Source organism: Chiloscyllium punctatum, chromosome 25, assembly GCF_047496795.1.
Source record: "Chiloscyllium punctatum isolate Juve2018m chromosome 25, sChiPun1.3, whole genome shotgun sequence".
NCBI lineage: Eukaryota > Metazoa > Chordata > Chondrichthyes > Orectolobiformes > Hemiscylliidae > Chiloscyllium > Chiloscyllium punctatum.
The window spans coordinates 62,877,971-62,902,546 of NC_092763.1; the positions used below are offsets into that span (position 1 = coordinate 62,877,971).

At 41.6% G+C, this 24,576-nt stretch overlaps 1 protein-coding gene across 1 annotated transcript in view; it reads left to right on the forward strand.

Annotated features, from left to right (window-relative positions):
- The first annotated feature begins 6,778 nt into the window (after positions 1–6,778).
- The window catches only part of LOC140495999 (dolichyl-diphosphooligosaccharide--protein glycosyltransferase subunit MAGT1-like), a 49,271-nt gene continuing 31,473 nt past the window's right edge, over positions 6,779–24,576 (forward strand). Inside the window, exons 1-4 of the mRNA XM_072595409.1 lie at positions 6,779–6,926; positions 17,679–17,848; positions 17,953–18,070; positions 22,647–22,787. Coding sequence (XP_072451510.1) covers positions 6,843–6,926; positions 17,679–17,848; positions 17,953–18,070; positions 22,647–22,787 — 513 coding nt within the window. The 5' untranslated portion in view covers positions 6,779–6,842. The remainder of the gene's footprint in view (positions 6,927–17,678; positions 17,849–17,952; positions 18,071–22,646; positions 22,788–24,576) is intronic.

Here is a 24,576-nt window from a genome sequence, read left to right on the forward strand (position 1 = left end):
TGTCAGTGGATGCAGGTACAGTTACAACATTTAAAAGACACTTGGATAAGTACTTGAATAGAAATGTTTGGAGGGATATGGGCCAAATGCAGGCAAGTGGGACTAGTTTGTTTTGGGAACATGGTCAGCAAGGATTAGTTGGACTGGAGGGTTTGTTTAGGTGCTGTATGAGTCTATGATTCTACTTGAATTTATATCACTTTATTATGATCCCAAAATCCTTTACAGCCAGTAACGATTCTTGAAGTGTAGCCACTGTTTTAATGTAAGAAATCTGGTTGAAAAATGCAAATTAATTAACTTTCTTGTATTTAAGAATTTTGTCATTTGTCCCTCAACTGAAGGATGATATTTAATAGTTGTCATGGGTCTTCATGTGAATCACATACCAATTCTCCACCTGCATCTTCGTCGCATGGGAAAGGACATCACTTGGGTTACTGGGATCCATAGTGTCAGATTTGCTTTCTGTTCAATCAGTTTATTCTGCCAATTTGCCTCATTGAGGTGTTTGGTCAAAGCAGGTGCAATCTGATGGACAGGTTTTTGCCATTTTGAACAATTGGTCACAAGCTCCTTTCAGTTGTTTGTGTAAATGCTGTCAGCTTCCAAGGAGAGCTTCAGAATATATTTGTAATATTGTCCTTTGCTGGAATGCTGGTCATTTAAGAGTTGAGAAAACAGTATCTAGTTGGGGAGATATTTTTCAACCATTTGGGTGTAGGGTCCCATCTATCAAAATTGATTTTGCTGGAGATCTGCGTGAACGCTTGTGGAACTGGCTTTGAAAATGACATTAGTGTTTATTCAACAGTGCTCCTCTTGACTCTGAAGGATGAAATGGAGGCATTGCCGGTAAATTTCAGTAGCGCTGTTATGTATTTTTGATACACAATCTATGACTCACTGCATTACAGGTGTGTGCTGGCAACAGCTGTTTTGTATAGCAGGACTTTGTGGACTTGTGGAAATCTTTGCGTCAAACATTCAACACCTTAGTTCGCAAAAAAGTTAAGTTGGTGCAGTTGATCCAGTGTTAGATCTTCCATTATCATGGCCTTCTGAGAGCCTGCCAAGGTATGGAGTGCTCAATATGTTCCAGAGACTCTCATTATGGGAGGCAGATATTTGACCGACCAGGTTTGGTTGATAGATGAGTTTTGCTTTGGCATTGTTTATACAAGGATAAGAATATGCAGAATTGAAACATTGAGCGTGGCTTGCAAATCTGTTGCAGTTGGTGATGATACTAACGTTTTCTGCAAACTGTAGATACTGTATGCTGACGTTGTTCGGTTTAGTTTTGACATGGAAGCAACAATTTTCCATAAAGTCAGCATGTAATACTCACACTCAGAAGTGGTTAACCTTTGATGAGTTGAATAGCCACTCTAAAGTTGATTGAAAATATATGGGGGCTACCGCAGAGCCTTGTTGAGACTGCTCTGGATTGTGAAGAAGCCAGTTTTAGGTCAACTCAAAGAAAGTTGTGATTATATCACCACAAAGCATTTGAGGGATTGTAATGAAGTTTCTTGGACATTCAAATCTGGAGCACATTTCACAAAGCCACATATAAAGTTATAGACTGTAAAGTAACAATGCTTTAGTCAGGTCAATGAATTCAGTGAAGAGCTCCAATTTTGCTTTTGACAATGTTCTTAGATTAGCCTGGTAACAAAAACCAAGGCCCAGATTTTCACTCTCAAGTCATGATCACAGAGATGGGATATTTCTGGCTCCTCAAGCTCAACCCAGAAAATGGGCCAAAGATAATCAGATTTGGAGTAATGGGGTTTCTTGGGACATCAGAACTAGAACAGAGTTTGCTGGTTGTAGACATGTTTTGGGCACAAGGCACCAGCAATGTACTGCTATTTAATTAAGAAAAGGAAACTAATAACATCCATTCAGTACTTACACCTCACATTCCTTATACCCCATACATGCTGCATGCCATGCCATCTCATACCTTCCTTGCTTCTGTATCCTTCTACCTTCCATGATCAATCATACCATCAATATCAGTCTATGACCTCTACTCACCTCCATGATCCTTCATCACTCCTACACCAACTTATTGCGGTGTACCCACCATCCTGGCCTTTATAACCCCATGATAATTTACATCAAATACTCATCACTGTCTCCTTTAATAGTCCTATGCCAAATTAGTGCAAACAAAACCAACACATACCATCACCACCATTTGTTCTCCACTTCCATGCTAACTCACCTAGTATTCACCATCAGCAAACATTAGGAGCCATGATGGCAATTATGGTTGTATTGGTGATATCATTATTTGAACACAAAACTGTTTAATGAAAAATTTCAATACAGTGAGAAATCCTTAATCTCTTATGAAAACAAACATTTCATGTTCTTACATACTTTGACAGCCCATCGACAGTTAAATGTGATAACAATGACAATGGCTGTTATGGTGTATATATTGCAATTGACAGTGTGTGTATTTTTAGACACATACTTGAATGTTTTTATCACAATTCCAAATGTTACTTGATATCCAGGGGCACCCAACCCACTCCCAAGAGTGCTTGACAACTCCCCCTCTGAAGGCTTCCTGGTGCCTCATGTGGAGTAGTAACTCACCTGCCCAAAGGAATACACTAGCTACTCAAAATATATTCTGCTCTGTGTACTCCAGATTCCAGATGGCAGGGATACCAAATCCAATCGAAATGAATGCTGGTTACATTTTCAAGCTGTCTCTGAGAACCAAGCATGCCCGGAATCGAAATTGTCAACAAAGCTGTCCTCACAAAAATCAGAAATCATGCATGTCATAAGGGATTTCCAATGTTTGGGATTTTTAGTATTTTCACCAATATGGACAATCTGATCATTACAGTGAAACTCTAGGCTCATATCTCCTAAAATAGTACTGAGCATTACTAAAGGATCAATGAGTAATAGTGTCTCCAAGTGTTTTAGTGAACCACATAGACCATAGAGATGAAGGTCAGATTTATGAAGAAAGGGCAGCTATAGTTCTGAAGAAGAATCACATAGAACTCAAAACCTTAACTCTGTTTCTTTCTCCATTGCTGCTACCAGATATATTGTTTATTTCCAGCACTTTGTATATTATTTCAAGTAAACAGAACTGTATTTTCTTAAATTGCAAAGATTCAGAAAGAAGTTGATAGAATTATGCAAAATAATAAGAAAAACAAAAACTAAGATATAAATATTTTACTATCCTTCAGTAAATATATCAAATGGTATTTTCAGAGATAATTCAAAGCCATAAAGCAATAGTCTCAATGTTAGTACATAAGGGGAAAGGAAAAATGGAGATCTTTAAAACTGTTTACAAGTTGGTAAGTGTGGTGCTGGAAAAGCAGAGCAGGTCAGACAGCATCCGAAGAGCAAGAGAATCAACATTTCGGGCATAAGCCCTTCATCAGGCATGCATCCTGACGAAGGGCTTATGGCTGAGACGTTGATTCTCCTGTTCCTTGGATGCTGCCTGACCTGCTCTGCCTTTCCAGCACCACACTCTCTACTCTGATCTCCAGCATCTGCAATCCTCACTTTCTCCTACAAGTTGGTAAGTACAGATAAAGCAAGTTTAAGATCAAACAAAGAACAGGTGATATAAATGTGGAAAACACTGTCACATAGAATAGTTGAACAAAGTGACATTGAGTAAATAAGGATATGGTTGACCTACATGAGGAAGAATAGAATAGTAATATGGTGGGAAAGCTAATTAGAGTGAAAAGAGGCTTGTGTGGAGTATAAGCATGTTGTATTTAATTCATAATTTTTGTGCTACCTAAATTTTGAGGTTTTATAGCGCCTAAGTAGAGTGTCTAATTATTTTGACTGTAGTCCTCACAAGTTCATAATTCTTAGAACCTAAAATTGAGATTTGCTCACTTTACATTATGTGCCAAGTGATTTTCTTTTCAGTTTATTAGCATGCTTTGAGGTGGTCAGCATTAATTGCCCAGAGTTTCAGAAATTGCTAGTCTCTTCCTTTTTCTGGGAAATGAAGAGAAAATATTCAGACATCTAGACAAGTTTATGTTTAATTTTATGTTTAAATATGAGAGCTTGTAGTCCTCTTACACTATTTGAAAGTGGTGGTCCTCAATGTCTGGCTATACTTCAGCCATATATTCCTGATACTTGTCACCCAATGCAGGTAGGAATGGGTAAAGGTTGGAGTATCTCCTCATGTGTTTCTTCCTGAACCTGGTTGAGGTGGTCAACTACTGGTTTGGATTGGTTGCGGCCTATAGTAGTTGTTATTTTGGCTGATATTCTGTCTAATCTATACCTTGACAACACTGGAGATGTAGTATGGCTTATTAGTGCACTCAAAGACTTCTGAAATTGATAGTCCTGCAGCGATTGGGCTGTAGCATTAACATAATCATTTGTAAGTGTTGCTTCATTTTGTGAGTGAGTTGATCATTGTGCCTTTGAAAAGGGGGATAATTTTGTTGGGTTTTCTGTTGGTATCTCCTTATAGTTAAAGAATAAAGAAAATTTACAGCTCAGGAACAGGCCCTTCGGCCCTCCAAGCTTCTGCCGATCCAAGTGCACTGTCTAAACCAATCGCCCAGTTTCCAAGCATCTGTATTCCTCTGCTCCCCACCTACTCACACATTTGTCCAGACTCACCTTAAAAGAATCTACCATGCCTGCTTCTATTACCTCAGCTGGCAATGTGTTCCAGGCACCTACCATCCTCTGTGTAAAGTACTTTCCGCGTGTACCCGCTTAAACTTTTCTCCTCTCACCTTGAATGCGTGATCTCTCATTGTTGAATCCCTCATCCTGGGAAAAAGCTTCTGTCTATCCACCCTGTCTATACCCTTCATGATTTTGTAGACCTCAATCAGATCCCCCCTCGATCTCCTTTTTTCTCATGACAACAATCCTAACCTACTCAATCTCTCTTCACAGTTAGCTCGTTCCATACCAGGCAACATCCTCGTAAACCTTCTCTGCACCCTCTCCAAAGCATCCACATCCTTTCGTAATGTGGCAACCAGAACTGCACATAGTATTTTAAAGGCGGCCAAATCAGTCTTGTACAATTTTAACATGATCTGCCAGCTCTTATACTCAATACCCCGTCTGATGAAGGCAAGCATACCATATGCCTTCTTGACCACTCTATCCACCTGTGCAGCCACCTTCAGGGTACAATGGACCTGAACTCCCAGATCTCTCTGCTGATCAACTTTTCCCAAGGCTCTTCTGTTTATAGTATAGTTCACTCTAGAATCAGACCTTCCAAAATGCATCACCTCACATTTGCCCAGATTGAACTCCATCTGCCACTTCTCCGCCCAACTCTCCAGTCTATCTATACTCTCCTGTATTGACAGTCCACTATGCTTTCTGCCACTCCACCAATCTTTGTGTCATCTGCAAACCTACTGATCCTATTTGATGGTTTGGTTAGTTGGTGTCTAATCTTCTGGGCTTGACAAACCTCAGCTCATTCAAGATTCTGCAGTGTCCTAACTTGCTCCCATATTTGGCTCCCACTCCAGCAATGTCTGAATTTTAAAATTCTCATCCTTGTTTTCAAATCCTTCAATGGTCTGATCCCTTGCCATCTCTGTGGCCTTGTCCAGTTCGACAGCTCTGTGGTATTTGCGTACGTTCAAACAATGACCTCGTGAGCAAATCCAATTTTAATTATGTCATGCATTGGCATCTCTATCTTCAGCTGCCAAGGCCCCAAACTTTGGCAGTACTTCCCCCAAACTGGTCTCACACTTCTCCTTCCTCCTTGACAACACTCCTTAAAAGCTACTGCTTTAACCAAACATCTTGTTCCCCGCCTTAATCTGTCCTTCTGTTAAAGAAGGACAGAGAGTGATTAGATTACTTACAGTGTTGAAGCAGGCCCTTCAGCCCAACAAGTCCACACTGACCCTCTGAAGAGTAACCCCTCCCAGACCCATTCCATTACACCTAACCCTACAGTCAATTTAGCATGGTCAATTCTCCTAACTTGCACATTTTTGGACTGTGGGAAGAAACCAAAGCACCTGAAGGAAACCCACACAGACACAGGGAGAATGTGCAAACTCCACACAGACAGTTTCCTGTGGCAGGAATTGAACCCACGTCTCTGGCACTGTGAGGTAGCAGTGCTAACCACTGCGCCACCCATGGTGTGGATGCCGGAGAACTGAAACAAACAAAAACAGACATTGCTGCAGGTACCCAGCAGCATCTATGGAGAAAAAACAGAGGTAAAGTTTCGCGTCCAGCAACGCTTCTTCAGATCCTTGTGTGGTTTGGTGTCAAATTATGTTTCATCATGCTTTCTTTGAGTGACCTATTCAGCTAATTGAAATGGTTCTATACTAAATCAGAGTTAAAAACCACACGACACCAGGTTATAGTCCAACAGGTTCAATTGGAAGCACTAGCTTTCGGAGCGCTGCTCCTTCATCAGGTGGTTGTGGACCTGAAGCCTGAAGGAGCAGCGCTCAGAAAGCTAGTGCTTCCAAAGACTATGACCTGGTGTTGTGTGATTTTTAACTTTGTACAGCCCAATCCAACACCGCCATCTCCAAATCATACTGAATCAGGTCATTGCTGCCGACGTTCGGCCTTGAACGGATCAAACCATGGCGCATGCTTAACCCTCTGAACCAAAGAGGGAAGAAAGGGCCAATCACAAGGCGCGAAACCGAGTTCGACAAGTTGTCGGGTGGGCGGGGAAGACTGACGCTGGCCGCAGTAGCCAATCACAAGATGCCATTGTGGGCTGATGGTGACGCGCCGTGCGCGTCTGCGTCATGGCGTTGCCGGTACTCTGAAGTTGGGGGGACGCCAAGATGGCACCTGGGCGGATGTTGGCGGTTTTAGTTGTCCTGTTTGTGTGCTGCGGAATCCCATCTGATGGGCAGAAGAAGAAAGAGGTTTGAAACAGTGGGGCGGGTTAAATCAAATTTATTAATTTAAAATAAATGGGTAAAGTGCCAGGGAGTGCGTCGTAAAGCGTGTGGGGGCAGATAATCTCAGGACGAGTCGTCTCAGCACGGTCTGATCACTGGAGAAGTGAGCGCTTCTCACTAATAACACTGACACAGTGACCCTTTGTACACCTTAATGACAAAAACCTGACCACCTACAGTTTACACAACCGCAGCATTTTCCCCGAACAGGTTTTTTTTGGTTTGTTTGTTTATTGAATTGTGTTTTTAAAGCGGCCACCCTCACAAGCTGGGGAATCCATTTTTCCTCTTGACCAGGAAAGGAACTTGTATCGTTTCAAATTGACTAACAAAGCAGTAACCCATTTTAACGATTGAAGCTTGCTGTTTCTTACGCACCAATGAGTTGAAATTAAAAAGGCAGTTGCGGTTTGAACTTGGCTCAGTTTTATTTTGGGTGTGTGTAGTATTGCTATATTGGGTTCACAGTAATAATGTCACATTAAAATTGTGTAATGTCTGAACTGACATAATGGCATTCACGTGCTATACTGAAGTATTTCCGCTTGAAGAACTGTAATGCATTAGCGTCCTCTTGGAATGTAGAGCCAGAGGAAGTAGTGGAGGCTGGTACAATTGCAACATTTAAGAGGCATTTGGATGGGTAAATGAATAGGAAGGGTTTGGAGGGAGATGGGCCAGGTGCTGGTAGGTGGGACTAGATTGCGTTGGGATATCTGGTTGGCATGGACAAGTTGGACCGAAGGATCTGATTCCATGCTGTACATCTCTATGACTATGATCGTAGTGATGGTTATTAATCTTTTTAACATGGCTTTTTAGTAACTGGGTTCTCACCAATTTTGACTTTCACATAATTAGTTTTGCTAATGTAGTGATGTAGGTGAACAGTCTGGTTGAGAATAGACAGATGAGAAGTGATGGTTATTTCACAGATCATATATGTGAAGAACAACTTAAAGTTGTGTAGAACCAGAAATAGCTGATTTTGAAATAAGGTGGCTAAAATTCTACTTGACTCCAATACCTTTGCTGTCTATCTTTTTGTTTTAGATCTGTTGATTTTGAAATCTATTGAAGTATCAATTCTTGATTACTGTAGAGTTCCAAGCTTCCATTCCAATTTGTTTATAGAAATGTTTCTTAACTTCAATCTTAATGCCTGTTTCTGATTTCTAAGTTGTGTCTCTAAGTCATAGATGCTCAGCTCCCTGACTCCAATCGGTGAAACTGAAGTATTTCTATTTACCCCATATGTACCCATTAGTCTCTTAAACTTTGATCAGATTTCCCCTTTACCTTTCTGAAATCCAAGAATTTCAAATCTAGTTTCTATAATTGCTACTCATGGTATGATGATCATGATCCAGATAGCATTCTGGCTAATCTATGTTGCAGTCTGTTAGTTTTTAAAAGAAATTATTTATAGGCCATGGGTGATGCTGGCTGGCAAGCATTCATTGCCACACTTAGTTGGTGTTGAGAAGGTGCTGAGCTGCTGTCTTGAACAACTGCAGTTTGTATGTCGTAGGTAGACCCATAATGCTGTTATGGAGAGTAATCCAGGATTTTGGCCCAGTGACAGTGAAGAAATGGTGATGTTTTTCTAAGTCAGGATGGCGAGAGGATTGGAGGGGAACTTGCACATGGCATTGTCCTGTTAGGTGGAAGTAGTCATGGGTTTTCCATGCTGACTAAGCATCTCTTGTGAATTTTTGCAGGCTATCTTGTAGATAGCAGCGGTGCGTAGTAATGGACATTGGTCGTGAAGGGGGTGGATGTTTGTGGATGAGATGGTAAGTAAGTGGGCTGCTTTGTCCTGGATGATTACAAGCTTCAGTATTGTTGCGGTTCAGGCAAGTGGAGAGCATTCCATCATATTCCTGACTTCTATCATGTCATATTCAGGAGAGCCTGGGGTTGTTTTCCCTGGAACGTTGGAAGCTGAGGGGTGACCTTACAGAGGTTGAAAATATCATGAAGGGCTTGGATAGGATAAGCAGACAGGGGTCTTTTCCCTGGGGTAGGGCAGTCCAGAACTAGAGGGCATAGGCTTGGGTTGAGAGGTGAAAGATATAGAAGGGACTTAAGGGGCAACTTTTTCACACAGAGGGTGGTGCATGTATGGAATGAGCTGCCAGTGGAAGTCGTGGAGGCTGTTACTATTACAGCATTTAAAAGGTATCTGGATGGGGAAATACATAGGAAGGGTTTAGGGGAAATGCTGGTAAATGTGACTAGATTAGGTTAGGATATCTGGGCGGCATGGGTGCGTGGACTGAAGGGTCTGCTTCTGTGCTGTATATCTCTATGACTCTATGTAGATGATGGATAGGCTTTGGGGCATAAGGAGTTACTCACTATAGCCTTTGACCTGCATTTGTAGCCTCTGCATTTTATGTGGTGAGTCCAATTGAGATTCTGATCAATAATAATTCCAATAGTGTTGATTGTGTGGGATTCAGTGATTAAAAATGTGTTGCTGGAAAAGCGCAGCAGGTCAGGCAGCATCAAAGGAGAAGGAGAAGGAGAAGGAGAATTGACATTTAGGGCATAAGCCCTTCTTTAGGAAGCCTTCCTGAGAAAGGGCTTATGCCCAAAACGTCGATTCTCCTTCTCCTTCTCCTTTGATGCTGCCTGACCTGTTGCGCTTTTCCAGCAACACATTTTTAAGCTCTGATCTCCAGCATCTGCAGTCCTCACTTTCTCCCTGGGATTCAGTGATGGTAACATCTTTGAATTCCGGGGGTAGTGGCTAGATTGTCACATTGAAGATAATCATTGGTATCTGTGTGATGTGAATGTTACTTGTCACTTGTCAGCCCAAGCCTAGATATTGACCAGGTCTTGTATTTGATCATGGACTGTTTCAGTATCTGAGGAGTCCTGAATGCTGCTAGACACTGTGAAATCATCCATGATCGTCCCCACCTCTGACTTTGTGATGCAGGGAAAGTAATTTGAAGCAGCTGGGCCTAGACACTATCCTGAGGAACTCCTGTAGAGATGCCCTTGAACTGAGATGACTGACCTCTATCAACCACGATCATCTTGCTGTTGCCAGGTTTGACTCCAACCAGCAGAGAGCTTACCCAGTGAAACCCATTGATTCAAGTTTTGCTGTGGCTCTTTGATGCCATACGAGGTCAAATGCAGTCTTCATGTCACTCTCACTTGGAATCCTTCTTTTGTTGTTTGAACAAAGCCTTTAATAAGGTCAGGAGCTGAATAGTCCTGGTGGAACCTAAACCGGGCATCACCATGTAGGTACTGCACATTGCACTGTTGATGACGCCGTCTATAACTTTTCACCATTTATTTAAGAAAAGACCCTGGGCTATCCTTGATGGGTCCAAAATAGATAGATTCCACCAGGATTCTAAAGGAGACAATTTTGTCATTCTCGAGTGCCTTTAGTTTCTTTATCTTTGTTACTTTTACTACTTTTTTGGTGAAACTGTTAGCTTCCTTGTGAAATTTGGTTTTGTTTTTATTAAATTCATTCTTGGGATGAGGCCATCACTGGCTGGGCCAGCATTTATTGCTCTTTCCTTATTGCCCAGAGGGCAGTTAAGAATCAATCACATTGTTGTGGGTCTGGAGCAGGGCTTTTGCCCAAAATGTCGATTTTTTTTTCCCTGGGCACGGTGGCTCCATGTTAGCACTGCTGTCTCTCGGCACCAGGGTCCTAGCTTCAATTTCAGCCTCGGGCGACTGTCTGTGTGGAGTTTGCACGTTCTCCCCATGTCTACGTGGGTTTCCTCCGGGTCCTCTGGTTTCCTCCCACAGTCCAAAAATGTGCAGATTAGGTGAATTGACCATGCTAAATTGCCCATAGTGTTAGGTGCATTAGTTAGAGGCAAATGGATCTGGATGGGTTACTGTTCAGAGGGTTGGTGTGGACTAGTTGGGCCGAAGGGCCTGTTTCCGCACTGTAGGGAATCTAATCTAATCGGGTGCTGCCTGAGCTGCTGTGCTTTTCCAGCACCACACTCTTGACTCTAATCTCCAACATCTGCAATTCTCCTTCCGCCTAGTCACATGTAGACCAGACCAGATATAAATGGCCATTCCTTTCCCCAAAGGGGCATCACTAAAGGATATTAGTGAACTGGATGGGTTTTTCCAACAATGGGCAATGGATTCATGGTCACCATTAGATTCAGGATTCCAAATTTTTAATGGATTCAATATTTCATATCTGCTTTGTCAGGATTCAAATTCAGGTCCCTGGAACATTACCTGGGTTTCTGGACTAGCCATCCTATCATCATACCACTAGGCCATCATCTCCCGTCTCAGATCATGCTGACGTCATCCTTGACAGTAAATACTGGTAGAAAGTAATAGTTCAAATGTTGTCTGCCATTCCCTTATTTAATTGACAATATCCCAGTTGTTGGTTTATTGTCCCTAACCATTTTTCTTCCTGATATGATAAAGTAACAATTCATCTTTTGGAACTTTGTTTTGTGATTTTCTTTACATTTTATTTTGAAGTTTTTGAATTGACTGTCACTGATTATTTGTACAGTTTTCCATGGCTGCATTTTTTAGAAGATAGTCCTTCTCCCTTGGACATTTTAATTGGTTGAAAATCATCACATACTTTTGTTTTATACCCTTCTCTGTTCTTGTTCTTTTACCCATTGAGATTTGTCCCCATCATATTGCTATCAGCCTTAACTAATTAACTGAATATTACCTGTTTTGCATTTCTTTCTTTCCCACACTACACTGAACTCAATCACTTTAAAAATTCATTAAAGGGTGTGAGAATTGCTGACTAGTTCAGCATTGCCCTTGAAATGATATGGTGAAGTCCTGCCATGGGAGTTCATTAGCTCAGTTGGCTAGACTACTGATTTGTGGTGCAGCGTGATGCCAGTAATATGTTAAGTATCCCCACCAGCTGAGGTTACCATGAAGGTCCGTCCTTCTCAACCTTTCCCCTCGCCTGAGGTACGATAACACTCCGGTTAAACCACCACCTCTTGCCTCTGTCTAATGAGAGAGCAGATGTGGTCAAGTACAACTGAGGGGCTCCTGCCTCGAAGCACAGCATTCCATCTGGTGTAGGTGTGCGCACAGTGCTATTGGATAGAAAGTTAGAGAATTTTCAACCCGTGATAATGAAGGACTGGTGACATAGTTTCAATTCAGGCTGGTGTGTGACTTGGAAGGGAACTTCCAAGTAGTGGTAGTCCCATGTGTTTGCTGTCCTGTTTTTCTAAATGGGCATGTTATAAATATGGAAGATGCTGTCAAAGGAAGTTTGGTGAGTGCATCTTGAAATGAGTGTTTGAATTTTTTTTTTGAATGGGGTATAACTCAAGTGACCTGCTTTGTGCTGAATGTTGTTGAGCTTCTTGAATGTTGGAGCTGTATTTATTCAGGCAAGGGGAGAGTTTCACCACCTTCCTGATTTCTGCCTTCTACATACAAGGCACGACATGGGCAGACAAGTGGTGAGTTACTTGTTACAGAGATCTAAATCTCTAATCTACCTTTTTTTTCTAATTTACTTGCAGCCGGAGAAGGAGCTGGTGAACTGTCCGTTTGGTGTAGGTGCATTCATAGTGCTGTTAGAATGGGAGTTCAAGGATTTTGATCAGGCAACAGTGAAGAAATTGTGATATCTTTCCAAAATCCTGTTGAGGGGGTCTTGTCAGTGGTGGTGGATCCCTTATGTATCTACCAGATGGTGGAAGTTGTAGGTTTTTTCTGAGGCTTTGGTGTAGTGCATCCGCTAAATGGTACACGCTGCTCAAACTGTATTGTGGTGAAGGGGTGAATGTGGAAGATGTTAAATGGGCTGTCAGTCAAGTGCATTATTTCGCCCTAGATTGTGTTAAGCATAAATGTGGTTGAAGTTGATTTGCCCAGGCAAGTTGAGAATGTTCCATCACATTCCTGAATTATGTTTTGTAGTTGGTTGATAAGTTTTTAGGAGAGGGGAGACTAGTTATGCTCTGCAGAGTGTCTATCCTGTGATCTGTTCTTATGTCTACATTATTTATGTGGCTAACTTATTTCAATTTCTGATTACTGGTAATCTTAGTATTGACAATGGGTGTCTCCACTTGAAAAGCCAGTGAATGCCAAATCCAGAAATATGGTCTAGCTTAAAAATAAGAAACAGCTTATCTAAAACAGAGATGAGGAATTTTTTTTGTTTGTTGAAGATCTTTGGAATTTCCTTCGTGAAAAGGCAAGAGATGCAGAATCTTTGAATATTTTCAAGGCAGAAGTAAATAGAATCGTGATTACCAAGGGGACAAAAGATTATCAGGGATGGCTATTGATGGGCAGTCTATCCCCCAAAATGGAATTAATCAAATAGTCAGAGATGGACCTGCTGGTAGTAAGACAAGGATGGAAATTAGAAGCACTACTAATGGATTTTTCAGAGTTTGAAATGAGACCAAGGCCTGGACCCATTGCATTATTGATTTATCAGTGAAAGTTGTGGGTCTGGGATCCAAGTAGAAAGAGAAGAAATGTTTCACATACTCTTCAACAAGACAGGGAACAATTGGAAACAAGGATTTGATTTGGAGAAAATGAGAGATAAGCTAAAGGAGAAATTGTTCATCGTGAGAAAAGCTCATCCAAAACAAAAGATGGAAAATTATAGATCAATTAGCCTAACCTCCGTTCTAGGCAAAATTCTAGATTCCATCGTTAAGGATAAGATTTCTAAATTCTTGAAAGTGCAGGGTCGGATTAGAACAGGTCAGCACGGATTTAGTAAGGGGAGGTCGTGCCTGACGAACCTGTTAGAATTCTTTGAAGAGGTAACAAATAGGTTAGACCAGGGAAACCCGGAGCATGATATCTAACAAGACTTCCAAAAAGCCTTTTAATAAGGTGTCACACGGGAGGCTGCTGAGTAAGGTGAGGGCTCATGGTGTTCGAGGTGAGCTACTGGCATGGATTGAGGATTGGCTGTCTGACAGAAGGCAGAGAGTTGGGATAAAAGGTTCTTTTTTGAAATGGCAGCTGGTGACAAGTGGGACCCCAGCTGTTCACTTTATAAATAAATGACCTGGATGAAGGGACTGGGGGCATTCTGGCGAAGTTTGCCAATGATACAAAGTTAGGTGGACAGACAGGTAGTTCTGGATTAGTGGTGCTGGAAGAGCACAGCAGTTCAGGCAGCATCCAACGAGCAGCGAAATCAACGTTTCGGGCAAAAGCCCTTCATCAGGAATAAAGGCAGTGAGCCTGAAGCATGGAGAGATAAGCTAGAGGAGGGTGGGGGTGGGGAGAGAGTAGCATAGAGTACAATGGGTGAGTGGGGGAGGAGATGAAGGTGATAGGTCAAGGAGGAGAGGATGGAGTGGATAGGTGGAAAAGAAGATAGGCAGGTCGGACAAGTCAAGGAGGCAGTAACTGAGCTGGAAGTTTGAAACTAGGATGAGGTGGGGGAAGGGGAAATGAGGAAGCTGTTGAAGTCCACATTGATGCCCTGGGGTTGAAGTGTTCCGAGGCGGAAGATGAGGCGTTCTTCCTCCAGGCGTCTGGTGGTGAGGGAGCGGCGGTGAAGGAGGCCCAGGACCTCCATGTCCAGACAGGTAGTTCTGAGGAGTTGGGGAGGCTACCGAAAGATTTAGACCGTTTAGGTGAATGAATTTCATCAGCCGTTTCTTGGACCAATGTGAGCAAATGCAAGGTCTTGCACTTTGGAACAAAGAACACAGGCAAGGCCTATTTTATAAGTAGTGAGAAAATTCATAAAGCCAAAGTAAAAAGGGATCTGGGAGTGCTAGTACAGGATTCTCTAAAGGTTGACTTGCAGGTTGAGTCCATGGTTAAGAAAGCAAATGTAATGTTGTCATTTATTTCAAGAGGGTTGGAATGTAAAAGCAGTGAGGTGCTCCTAAGACTTTATAAGGCTCTAGTTAGGCCCCATTTAGAATACTGGATTAGTGGTGCTGGAAGAGCACAGCAGTTCAGGCAGCATCCAAGGAGCAGCTTCATCAAGCCCTTTTGCCCGAAACGTCGATTTCGCTGCTCCTTGGATGCTGCCTGAACTGCTGTGCTCTTCCAGCACCACTAATCCAGTATTTGGTTTTCAGCATCTGCAGTTATTGTTTTTACCCCATTTTAGAATACTGTCTGCAGTTTTGGCCCCCACACCTCAGGAAGGACATACTGGCACTGGAGCATGTCCAGCGGAGATTCACACGGATGATCGCTGGAATGGTAGGCCTAACATGCGATGAACAGCTGAGGATCCTGGGATTGTACTCATTAGAGTCCAGAAGGTTGAGGGGAGATCTAATAGAAACTTACAAGATAATGCATGGCTTGGAAAGGGTGGACGTTGGGAAATTGTTTCCATCAGGTGGGGATACTAGGACTCGTGGGCACAGCCTTAGAATTAGAGGAGGTCAATTTAGAATGGAAATGAGGAGATGTTTCTTCAGCCAGAGAGTGGTGGGCCTGTGGAATTCACTGCCACAGAGCGCAGTGGAGACCAAGACATTGAATGTCTTCAAGGCAGAGATTGATAAATTCTTAATCTTGCAAGGAATTAATGGATACGGGGAGAGTGCAGGTAAGTGGCTTTTAAATGCCATCAGCCATGATTGAATGGTGGACTGGACTAGATGGGCTGAATGGCCTTACTTCCACTCCTATTTCTTATGGTCTTATAGTCATCCAGACGAAAGAGGATGGTGAAGACGAGCAATTGCTTACATCTCCTTTCATGTAGAAATAAAGAACCTTCCAACTATTGGAGTGAGACATAGATGTGTATTTTACATCCAGTCCATGGTGAAGAGGAATCATCTACGGCCAGGAAATTGTGGAACCCCTCCATAAAATATCAAAAGAATCCCAAAAGTAAATGAAGGAGACTGCATATTGGGTAAAGATAGTTGTTTTAGGAATAAATACAGTGGGACTGAAACAGGCTGAACTGAAGGGTCTGCCATAATAGTCTGTGGATTTTGGAAAGAATGTAGACTGTGTGTAGTTGTGTTACTGTGTAAAGTTGAAAGGGGTGATTTCCAGGAGTCAGTGACAGTCCTGGAAGGAACATGTTGATATTCAGAGGTAATGTCCTGTTGCGGTCAAAACCAAACCCATTCAAATATGTCAAGGATCCTAACCTGATCCTAGCTTTCCTTATTTAAAGTCATGTATGAAGTGCTATGTTCCAGATATAATTTGCTTAGTTACACTATTTGGCTTTAAGCAAAACACACTTTATTCTTGCATCCAAACAAAAGGAAGAAGAACTGGTATAACTGGTAAGTCAGTAAAATAGATTTTGACATGTGATTCTGGCAGGTAAAAACAATGACTGCAGATGCTGGAAATCAGATTCTGGATTAGTGGTGCTGAAAGAGCACAGCAGTTCAGGCTTGCAGTGTGTTGGAGGTGGGCGACTGCTGCCTGAACTGCTGTGCTCTTCCAGCACCACTAATCCAGAATGTGATTCTGGCAGCAGAGAGAAAAGTCTGGTTGAGAGGAGAGACAGCTTCCTTATCCAACATCAAAACTCCAACTACTGTTGAAAGTTAAAAGAAGCCCCTGGTTCTGTGGCAGCCTGACTCCATCCATGTATGCTGCTTCTGCTGTTCCAACATTTTTGAAAAAAAAACAAGGTGCCTCAAGCTGTTTATTTTATTGGCTTGGCCGGGACAGCTTGGCACCCATTGCTTAAAACTTCTCTTTTAAGAAAAAAGGACAAAACGCATCTCTTAAAGCCATATCATTGTCACAGTCCTACTTCCCCTTTATTGACTACAACTATTTCACCAATCATGTTTTGTTTCACGTTGGTTTGGCTGTTAGCAAAGCTGACACATTTTCTCATGTATGTTGGATGCATTTTAAATGTTTCTCTTTCACCACCATTAACACTCCCTGTTTCTTCAGCTCTGACACCATCACCATCTGTTTGATTTGCTCCTCCTCCCTCTCTGTTAACAGCATAAAAATCGCTGTTTTCGAGTGCTTTTCGGTTCTAAAGAAGTCATGTTAGATTTGAAATATCAACTATTTGAAAGATGTTCAGACCTATTTTGGAAATTGGGGAGCCTATATTTCTGTTTCTTTCTTCATTGCTGTAATTTGACCAATGAGCAACAATTTATCAACCATCCAGCACCTTTGTTTTCTTTTCTATTGTGAATTATTGTGTTTTATTTTGAAATTTTTGCACCTTTGCATTTGTAATGATAATGGCAAGATATAAAGCTTCAGTAATGTCCTTGTTTTTAGCAATATTCAAAATTGTGCACTGTTTTGGGTCTTTTATAAGTCAAGGTAGAAACTAAGAACCAAGATGCAGTGATAAATTCCACTCACCTTTCATAGATTTTTTTAAAGACGAATTATGTCCTCGGATGTCCTGATTGGATTAATTATTCTAACAATCAATTGAAGGGTATGATGTCAGTTTATACATGCTGAAGGACAATCATTGACTATATTTGCACTTTAGTTTTCTTGAGGATGTTCTGAATCACCCATTTAAAAATACTTGATGATCTGCTACTTCGTACTTCGTACTTCTCTTGAATTAAACTGATAATTATCCTCTTAAAATTTGAGGAAAGAAATGCCACTATATGGTTGAAATACCTTAATTTATTTGCTTTACAATTGACTAAAGTTGGCATGTAACTGCAGCTAGAAAAAGTCATTTCAAGATTCTTTGTCACAAGGGTTACATTGATTATTGTTTCTTTGCCTCAGACTCTGCTGTCTGAAAAAGTTGGGCAGATGATGGAATGGGCAAACAGGCGAGCTGTAATTCGGATGAATGGCGAAAAGTTTCGTCGATTTGTGAAAGCTCCTCCAAGGAACTACTCTGTTATTGTGATGTTCACTGCCTTGCAGCCACAGCGCCAGTGCACTGTTTGCAAGTATATAAACTAGCTTTTTTTATATTGTGCTTAACATAAAATGTGATTTATGTTAAGTGTTGAATTGCAAATTTTCCTAAAAATCTTACTTTAACTCTGGATAGGCAAGTGGATGAAGAATACCAAATTCTGGCTAACTCCTGGCGTTATTCAAGCTCCTTCATAAATAAACTTTTCTTTGCTTTGGTGGACTTTGATGAAGGATCGGATGTGTTTCACCAGGTGAGGCAGTTAACTTATGATTTAGATATTTGTAACATTTTGCACTATTATTAATAGAATTGGTACATACAAGGGTAAATGGTATCTACTAAATGATTGTTTAGGCATTGATTTTGTCTATGTCTGTCTTCTTCATCTTCAAGATATTCTTTGCTTTATCCAATTCTTTCTCTAACTTGAGAGCCTTGTATTCTTGTTGATCGTCTAGAAAACATTGCCTGATATATAGGATAAGGTTTTGTGGAACTATTTCACCTGGTGCCAGTATGTTTCACAAGCCAAGCTATTGTTGTGAATGTGTCTTACTAATCAAGTGAATATCCTAATAGGTTGTTGGAAGTCATTGTTTTTCCTTCTTTCTCAATTCCTAGGATGAAACCCATGAAGGCTGTTGATTTGGTTTCCACTGTCTTTGTTAATCACTATATTTTTTTTGACAGCTTCTACCAACCATCTATCCACTCTGTTTTACTTCAGGGCAGTGCGAAATACCTCAGTAGGTTGATCCTCTGCATGGTATTATGGTTGTGATGAAAGGTGTATGATTTATAAATTTTCTAGAGTTTAGAATTCAAACTCTTGCAAATGGCTGACGGTTACTTTTCATGAGCGGTTTAGAAAATGAAGTCCATCAGTCTTTATGGATCCATGATCAAATCCAGTACATGTCACGAGCAGAGACCTCTCAAATGTTAATAGAAGCTTGTTAGTATGATTCTGAGCTTATGACTTGAAGTGTAAACATTTGAGGGCCATTAGCTTGTTTTTTTTTGATTTGGAATATTCAAGGGTTGATTTTGGGGAAACTAGAAATTGTCTGCTTTCATTTCTTTACTGTGACTTCAGAGATTGAATCAATTGAGTGGCTTTCTAGACAGTAAAGAAATGAAAGCAGTCAAGCCACCTTGCATCAATTTTGATACTGGAAACAACAGCAGAATCGGACCTGTTGACCTCGCAAAGTCATCCTTGCTAACAGCTGGGGCCCAGTGCCAAAACTGGGAGAGTGGTGTCAGAGTAGTCAAGCAACAGACAGTTTGTCAGTTAGTCATAATCACAGAATCATATGTCCCAGGCACCACCACCACCACCATCCTTGGTTAAATCCTGTCCCACCGGCAAGATCGACCCAGCAGAGGTGGTGGCATAGTAGTATACAGTCAGAAGAGAGTTCCCCTGGGAGTCTTCAACATTGATTCTCGACTTCGTGAAGTCTCACGGCTTCACATTAAACTTGGGCAGGGAAACCTCCTGCTGATTACCATGTACCATCCTCCCTCAGCTGATGAATTAGTACTCCTCTGTACTTGGAGTACAGTACTTGGAGGAAGCACTGAGGGTTGCAAATGTATTCTGGTTGGGGGATTTCAACGTCGACTGCTAAGAGGGGCTCAGCAGCAGCACGACTGACTATGTTGATTGGGTCCTAAAAGGCATATTTGCTAAGCTGTGCAGGTGGAGATGGAACCAACAAGAGGGAGAAACGTACTTGATATTATCCTCACCAATCTGCTGGCTACAGATATATCTGTCCCTGATAGCATTGGTAAGAGTGACCACCGCATAGTCCTTGTGGAGACACAGTTCCACCTTCAAATTGCAAATAGCTTTGATCATGTTGTGTGGCACTATCATGTACTAAATGGACAGACAGCAAACAGATCTGGTGACTCAAGACTGGGCATCCATGAGGTGTTGTGGGCCGTTGATAGAGTTGTACTCCAGCACAATCTTCAACCTCATGGTTCAGCATATCCTCACTTAACCATTGCCATCAGGTCAGGGGATGAACCCTGGCTCAATGGAGAGTGCAGGATGCATGCCATGAGCAGCATCAGGTAGAGCTGAAGATGAGATGTCGATGCAATGAAGTTCTTAAACAAGACTACATGCATGCCAAACAGCATTAGCTGTAAGTCATCGACATGGCTAAGCACTTCAATGACCAAATTATCAGATCTAAGCTCTGCAGTCCTGTCCAATCCAGCTGAGAATGATGTGGACAATTGAACAACTCACGGGAGGGGGAGGCTCCACAAATATCCCCATCCTCCATGATGAAAGAGCCCAGTGCAAAGTATTTGCAACAACCTTCAGCCTAAAGTGCTGAGTGGATGATCCATCTCCACCGCCTCCAGTGGTCCCCAACATTATAGATACCAGTCTTCAGCCTGTTTTGATTTGCATGATATCAAGAAACAGTTGGAGACACTGGATATTGCAGAGGCTATGAGCCCTGATAACTTTCCAACAGATGTACTGAAGGCTTATGCTCCAGAACTTAACTACACCCTAGCCAAGCTTTTCCAGTACAGTTATAACACTGGCATCCACCCGACAATGGGAGAAATGATCCAGGTGTATCTTGAACATAGACGTATGGACGATTTGAATGCAGCCAATTACCACCCCATCAGTCTACTCTTTTTTTTCTTTTTTTATCAGTAAAGTGATGAAAGGTGTCATCAATATTGCTATCAAGTCACAGTAATACCCTGCTTAGTGACATCCAATTTGAGGTCTGCCAGGGCCACTCAACTCCTGTCCTCATTGCAGCCTTGGTTCATACATGGACAATAGAACTGAATTCCAAAAGTGAAGTGAACACTACATCTCATGACATTAAGCCCACATTTGATAAGTGTGTCATCAACGAGCCCTAGCAAAATTGGAATCTTTGGGTAATGGCACAAACTCTCCACTAGTAGGAGTCAAACCTGGCAGACAGCAAAGTTATTGTGATTGATTGTCCATCACCTCAGCTCTAGGACACCTTTACAGGAGTTCCTCAAGGTAGTGTCCTAGGCCCAAATGTCTTCAGCTGCATCATCAATGACCTTTCTTTCATCATAAGATCAGATGTGTGTATGATTCCATAATTTTCAGCCCCATTCACAACTTCCAGGTACTGAAGCAGTCCATCTTCAAATACAAGAAGATCTGAACAATATCCAGCCTTGGACTGACCAGCCCAAGGAGGAGATAGTGAGGACTGCAGATGCTGGAGATCAGAGTGGAAAAGTGTGGTGCTTGAAAAGCACAGCCGGTCAGGCAGCATCTGATGAGCAGGAGAGGCGAAGTTTCAGGCATAAGCCCATCATTAGGAATGGGGCTTGTAACATTCGCACCAGGCAAGTGGCAAGTAACATTTGAATCACACATGCCAGGCGATGACCATCTCCAATAAGACAATCTAATCACCACCTCTTGATATTCAGTGGTGTTACCGTCACTGCATTTCCCACTATCAACACTGTTGGGATTATCATTGACCAGAAAGTCAACTGGACTCGCTACAAGAGCAGGTAAGAGGCTAGGAACACTGGTGAATGACTCACCATCTGACTCCCCAAAGCTTTTTCGTCTGCAAGGCACAGGTCGGAAGTGTGATGGAATACTGGAGACTGGATGGGTGCAGCTCCAAAACCACTCAAGTTTGATATTCCAGGATAAAATAGCCTGCTTAAATTGCACCACATCCACTTCCTCCAAAGATGCTTAGCAGTGTGTATTATCTACAAATTGCGCTGCAGAAATTTATCATGGCCTTCCATACCTATGACCACTTACACCAAGAAGGACAAAGGCTGCAGATACATGGGAATGCCACCACCTGCAAGTACCCCTCCACGCCTGACTTTGTCACTAGGTCGAAATGCTGGGATTTCTTCCCTAATGGCAGAGGACTAACCTACTGCACATGGACTTGAGGTTCAAGAAGGAAGTTCGCCACCACTTTCTCATGGGCAACTCTGGATGAGCAAGAAATGCTGACCAGCCAATAACACCCAGGTCCCATGGATAAATGGAAAAAATATATATGTACAATTTTTAAAAATGCCCATTTAAAATAGCAAAATACTATTTTGCTTGACACTTTTTTTTCCATGTAAAAAAAAAACTTCCAGTCAAGTCTTCTAATTTTTGTTTGCTAGCATTTAATTGCTTTTAAAAAGGTTTGTTTGACACTTGTCTCTTCTACTGTGGTGTCTTTAGTGTCAGCTGACAGCGTATGTTTCAGTGAAAGACATGAACTGTCAAAATGAGTTTCATTCTGGGGTCTGATTTGTTTATTAATAACTTCATCTGGGATCATAACACGGTGAGCTGTGAACACATTTCCTCTCTATCTAAGTCAGTGAACTAAAGTCCAAGAGTGTGGGTGTTCACAGCCTGGTATTTAGATCAGTGTGGTGCTGGAAAAGCACAGCAGGTCAGGCAGCATCTGAGGAGTTCACAGACTGGTGACAGGAAAACTGACTAATCACATTCCTGATTTATAATCAAATTACTTACTAAACTATGATTGAGATTGCTATCGTAAGTGAATGGAATACTCGTGGGTCATCGGTAGCAGCATAGACCATTTGGGCTGAATGGCCTTTGTCTGTGCTGTCCCATTCTATGCAAATAACATTCTGGCATTTGTTGATAATAGCTACATGGATTTTAAAAATCTGGAGGACTGCTGGCACCTACAGAAGTTAATATTAAATCAATACAATAGGGAGAAACCTAGCGAAGAGGGAAATTAAAGAAATATAATACTTTTTTAAACATTTGATCCTTTTAACAGCTCAATATGAATTCCGCTCCAACATTCATGCATTTTCCCGCTAAAGGAAAACCGAAGCGAGCAGACACTTATGAGCTTCAAGTTCGGGGATTTGCAGCTGAGCAGATTGCACGATGGATTGCTGATAGGACGGAGATCAATGTAAGTTGCTGTGTATGTGAATTTAGCATGTTAAATTCTCTATCAATTGTAGACAGGCAATTATGTAAACTGTGAATTCAGTTATGTCCCTATAAATAAGTGATTTGCCTAAGCTCAGGTACTTGGCTCACTCTATTCTACTTTCATGAGCTTCCCTCTCCAGTCGGTTTGAACAGCCTTGTTTTTAATTTCAATGAGCACAGCAATTTACAAGAGAAAAAGTGCATGAGCTGGTTTCCTTTCTTTCCTTGTGTGTTTAAAAGAAATGTAAAGTCCTCTTCTCAAAATATCCTCCAATGATAAGGCGTTGTCCCTCAAGGTTCTACGTTTTTCGTAACCATGATGGGCATTTCATTGGTTCTGCCATTGACCCTGTTGAGTATAGGACTCCTCCTTGGCCCTGGGATGCTTAACAAAAGGACGTGACCACTCTTGAGATCTGTTAACCCCGCTAACTAATTTGTAAATGGTGGTTCTTAGACTAGGGTTTGCATACTTGTATTCTGTAATTCTGCAGATAATTTTTCTACACTTTCATAAGCACTTAACTGCTGTTCTGTTGTTCACCAACAACTTTTTTTGCAGAATATTGCAGTATCAATATATATAGTACGGCTGCCTAGAAGTTGGAAACTAACAAAGAAATTCTGTTTGAAATCTTTGTGATGGTTATGCAAGAGAAATGGTGGGCAGCAGCTGCCAGGATATGGCTATTCTGTTTTTAGAATCTGAACTATGAGATCAGTGGTGGCACTAAGTGTACGCAAAGCCAATGGTTTTGTGCCTCGAAGTTGTAAATTCAAAAGTGAAATATTTTGAGAGATTCCGATCACTTGGATAGTAATGCAGGACTTTCTGTTCTTCCATGAAACTTGCGAGAAGCAAAATATGTTAGATTCTTCTGAGGTATGGTAAAGCATTGATGCATATCTGAAATGTTTGGTCTTTCCACAGATTGCACAATCTGTTGAAGTACAGTGAATTTAAGTTTAATTTAAGTCCCTGCTTCATTAGTCACATTTGCATCAGTGGAGTATATAAATGGCACCCAGTATTTCTCGTGTCTTTTTATTGTTGCTCATTCGTAGACACATGTATCATTGGCAAGAACAGCATTTATTGCCCTTGGGAAAGTGGTAGTAAAACTGCACTTCACAAGGTGTGGATCCACCACCAGGATCCTTTCCCATGATGGTGAAGGAATGAATTCCAAGTCAGGATGCTGTGTGGCTTGATGGGTAATTTGCTAATATTATTGTTCCTATGCATTTGCTGCTCATACTTTTCTAGGTAGTAGAGTTTGTGCTTGAAAGTAGCTGTTGAAGGAACATTTGAGTTGTGCAAACTAAGTTAGACATGGTATGCAATCCTCCCTTAATGGCAGTGGTAGAGAAACTGAGTGTTTAAATGGTGGATGGGGTGCTGGCCAAACTACTTTATCCAGAGTGGTGGTGGGATTTTTGAGTGTTATTGGAGCTGCACCTCACCAACGTTAGTAAACATTTCTTGACTTGTATGTAATACAGGGTAGACCTGCTTTGGGAAGTCAGGAGGTGAGCCAGTCACTGCAGAATTCCTAAACACACTCTCTTTGTAGCCACACAATATTTGGATGACTAATCAGTCAAGCTTGTTGGTTTGAGATTCAGCAATGATAATACTGTGGAATATCTAGTGGGGCTTATTTGATTGTGGCTTGTTGAATTTAATCATTGGTTGACATTTATCAGAGGAATGATACCTATCACCACCAGAATGTTGTCCAGGACTTGCTGCGTTGGATTCTGGT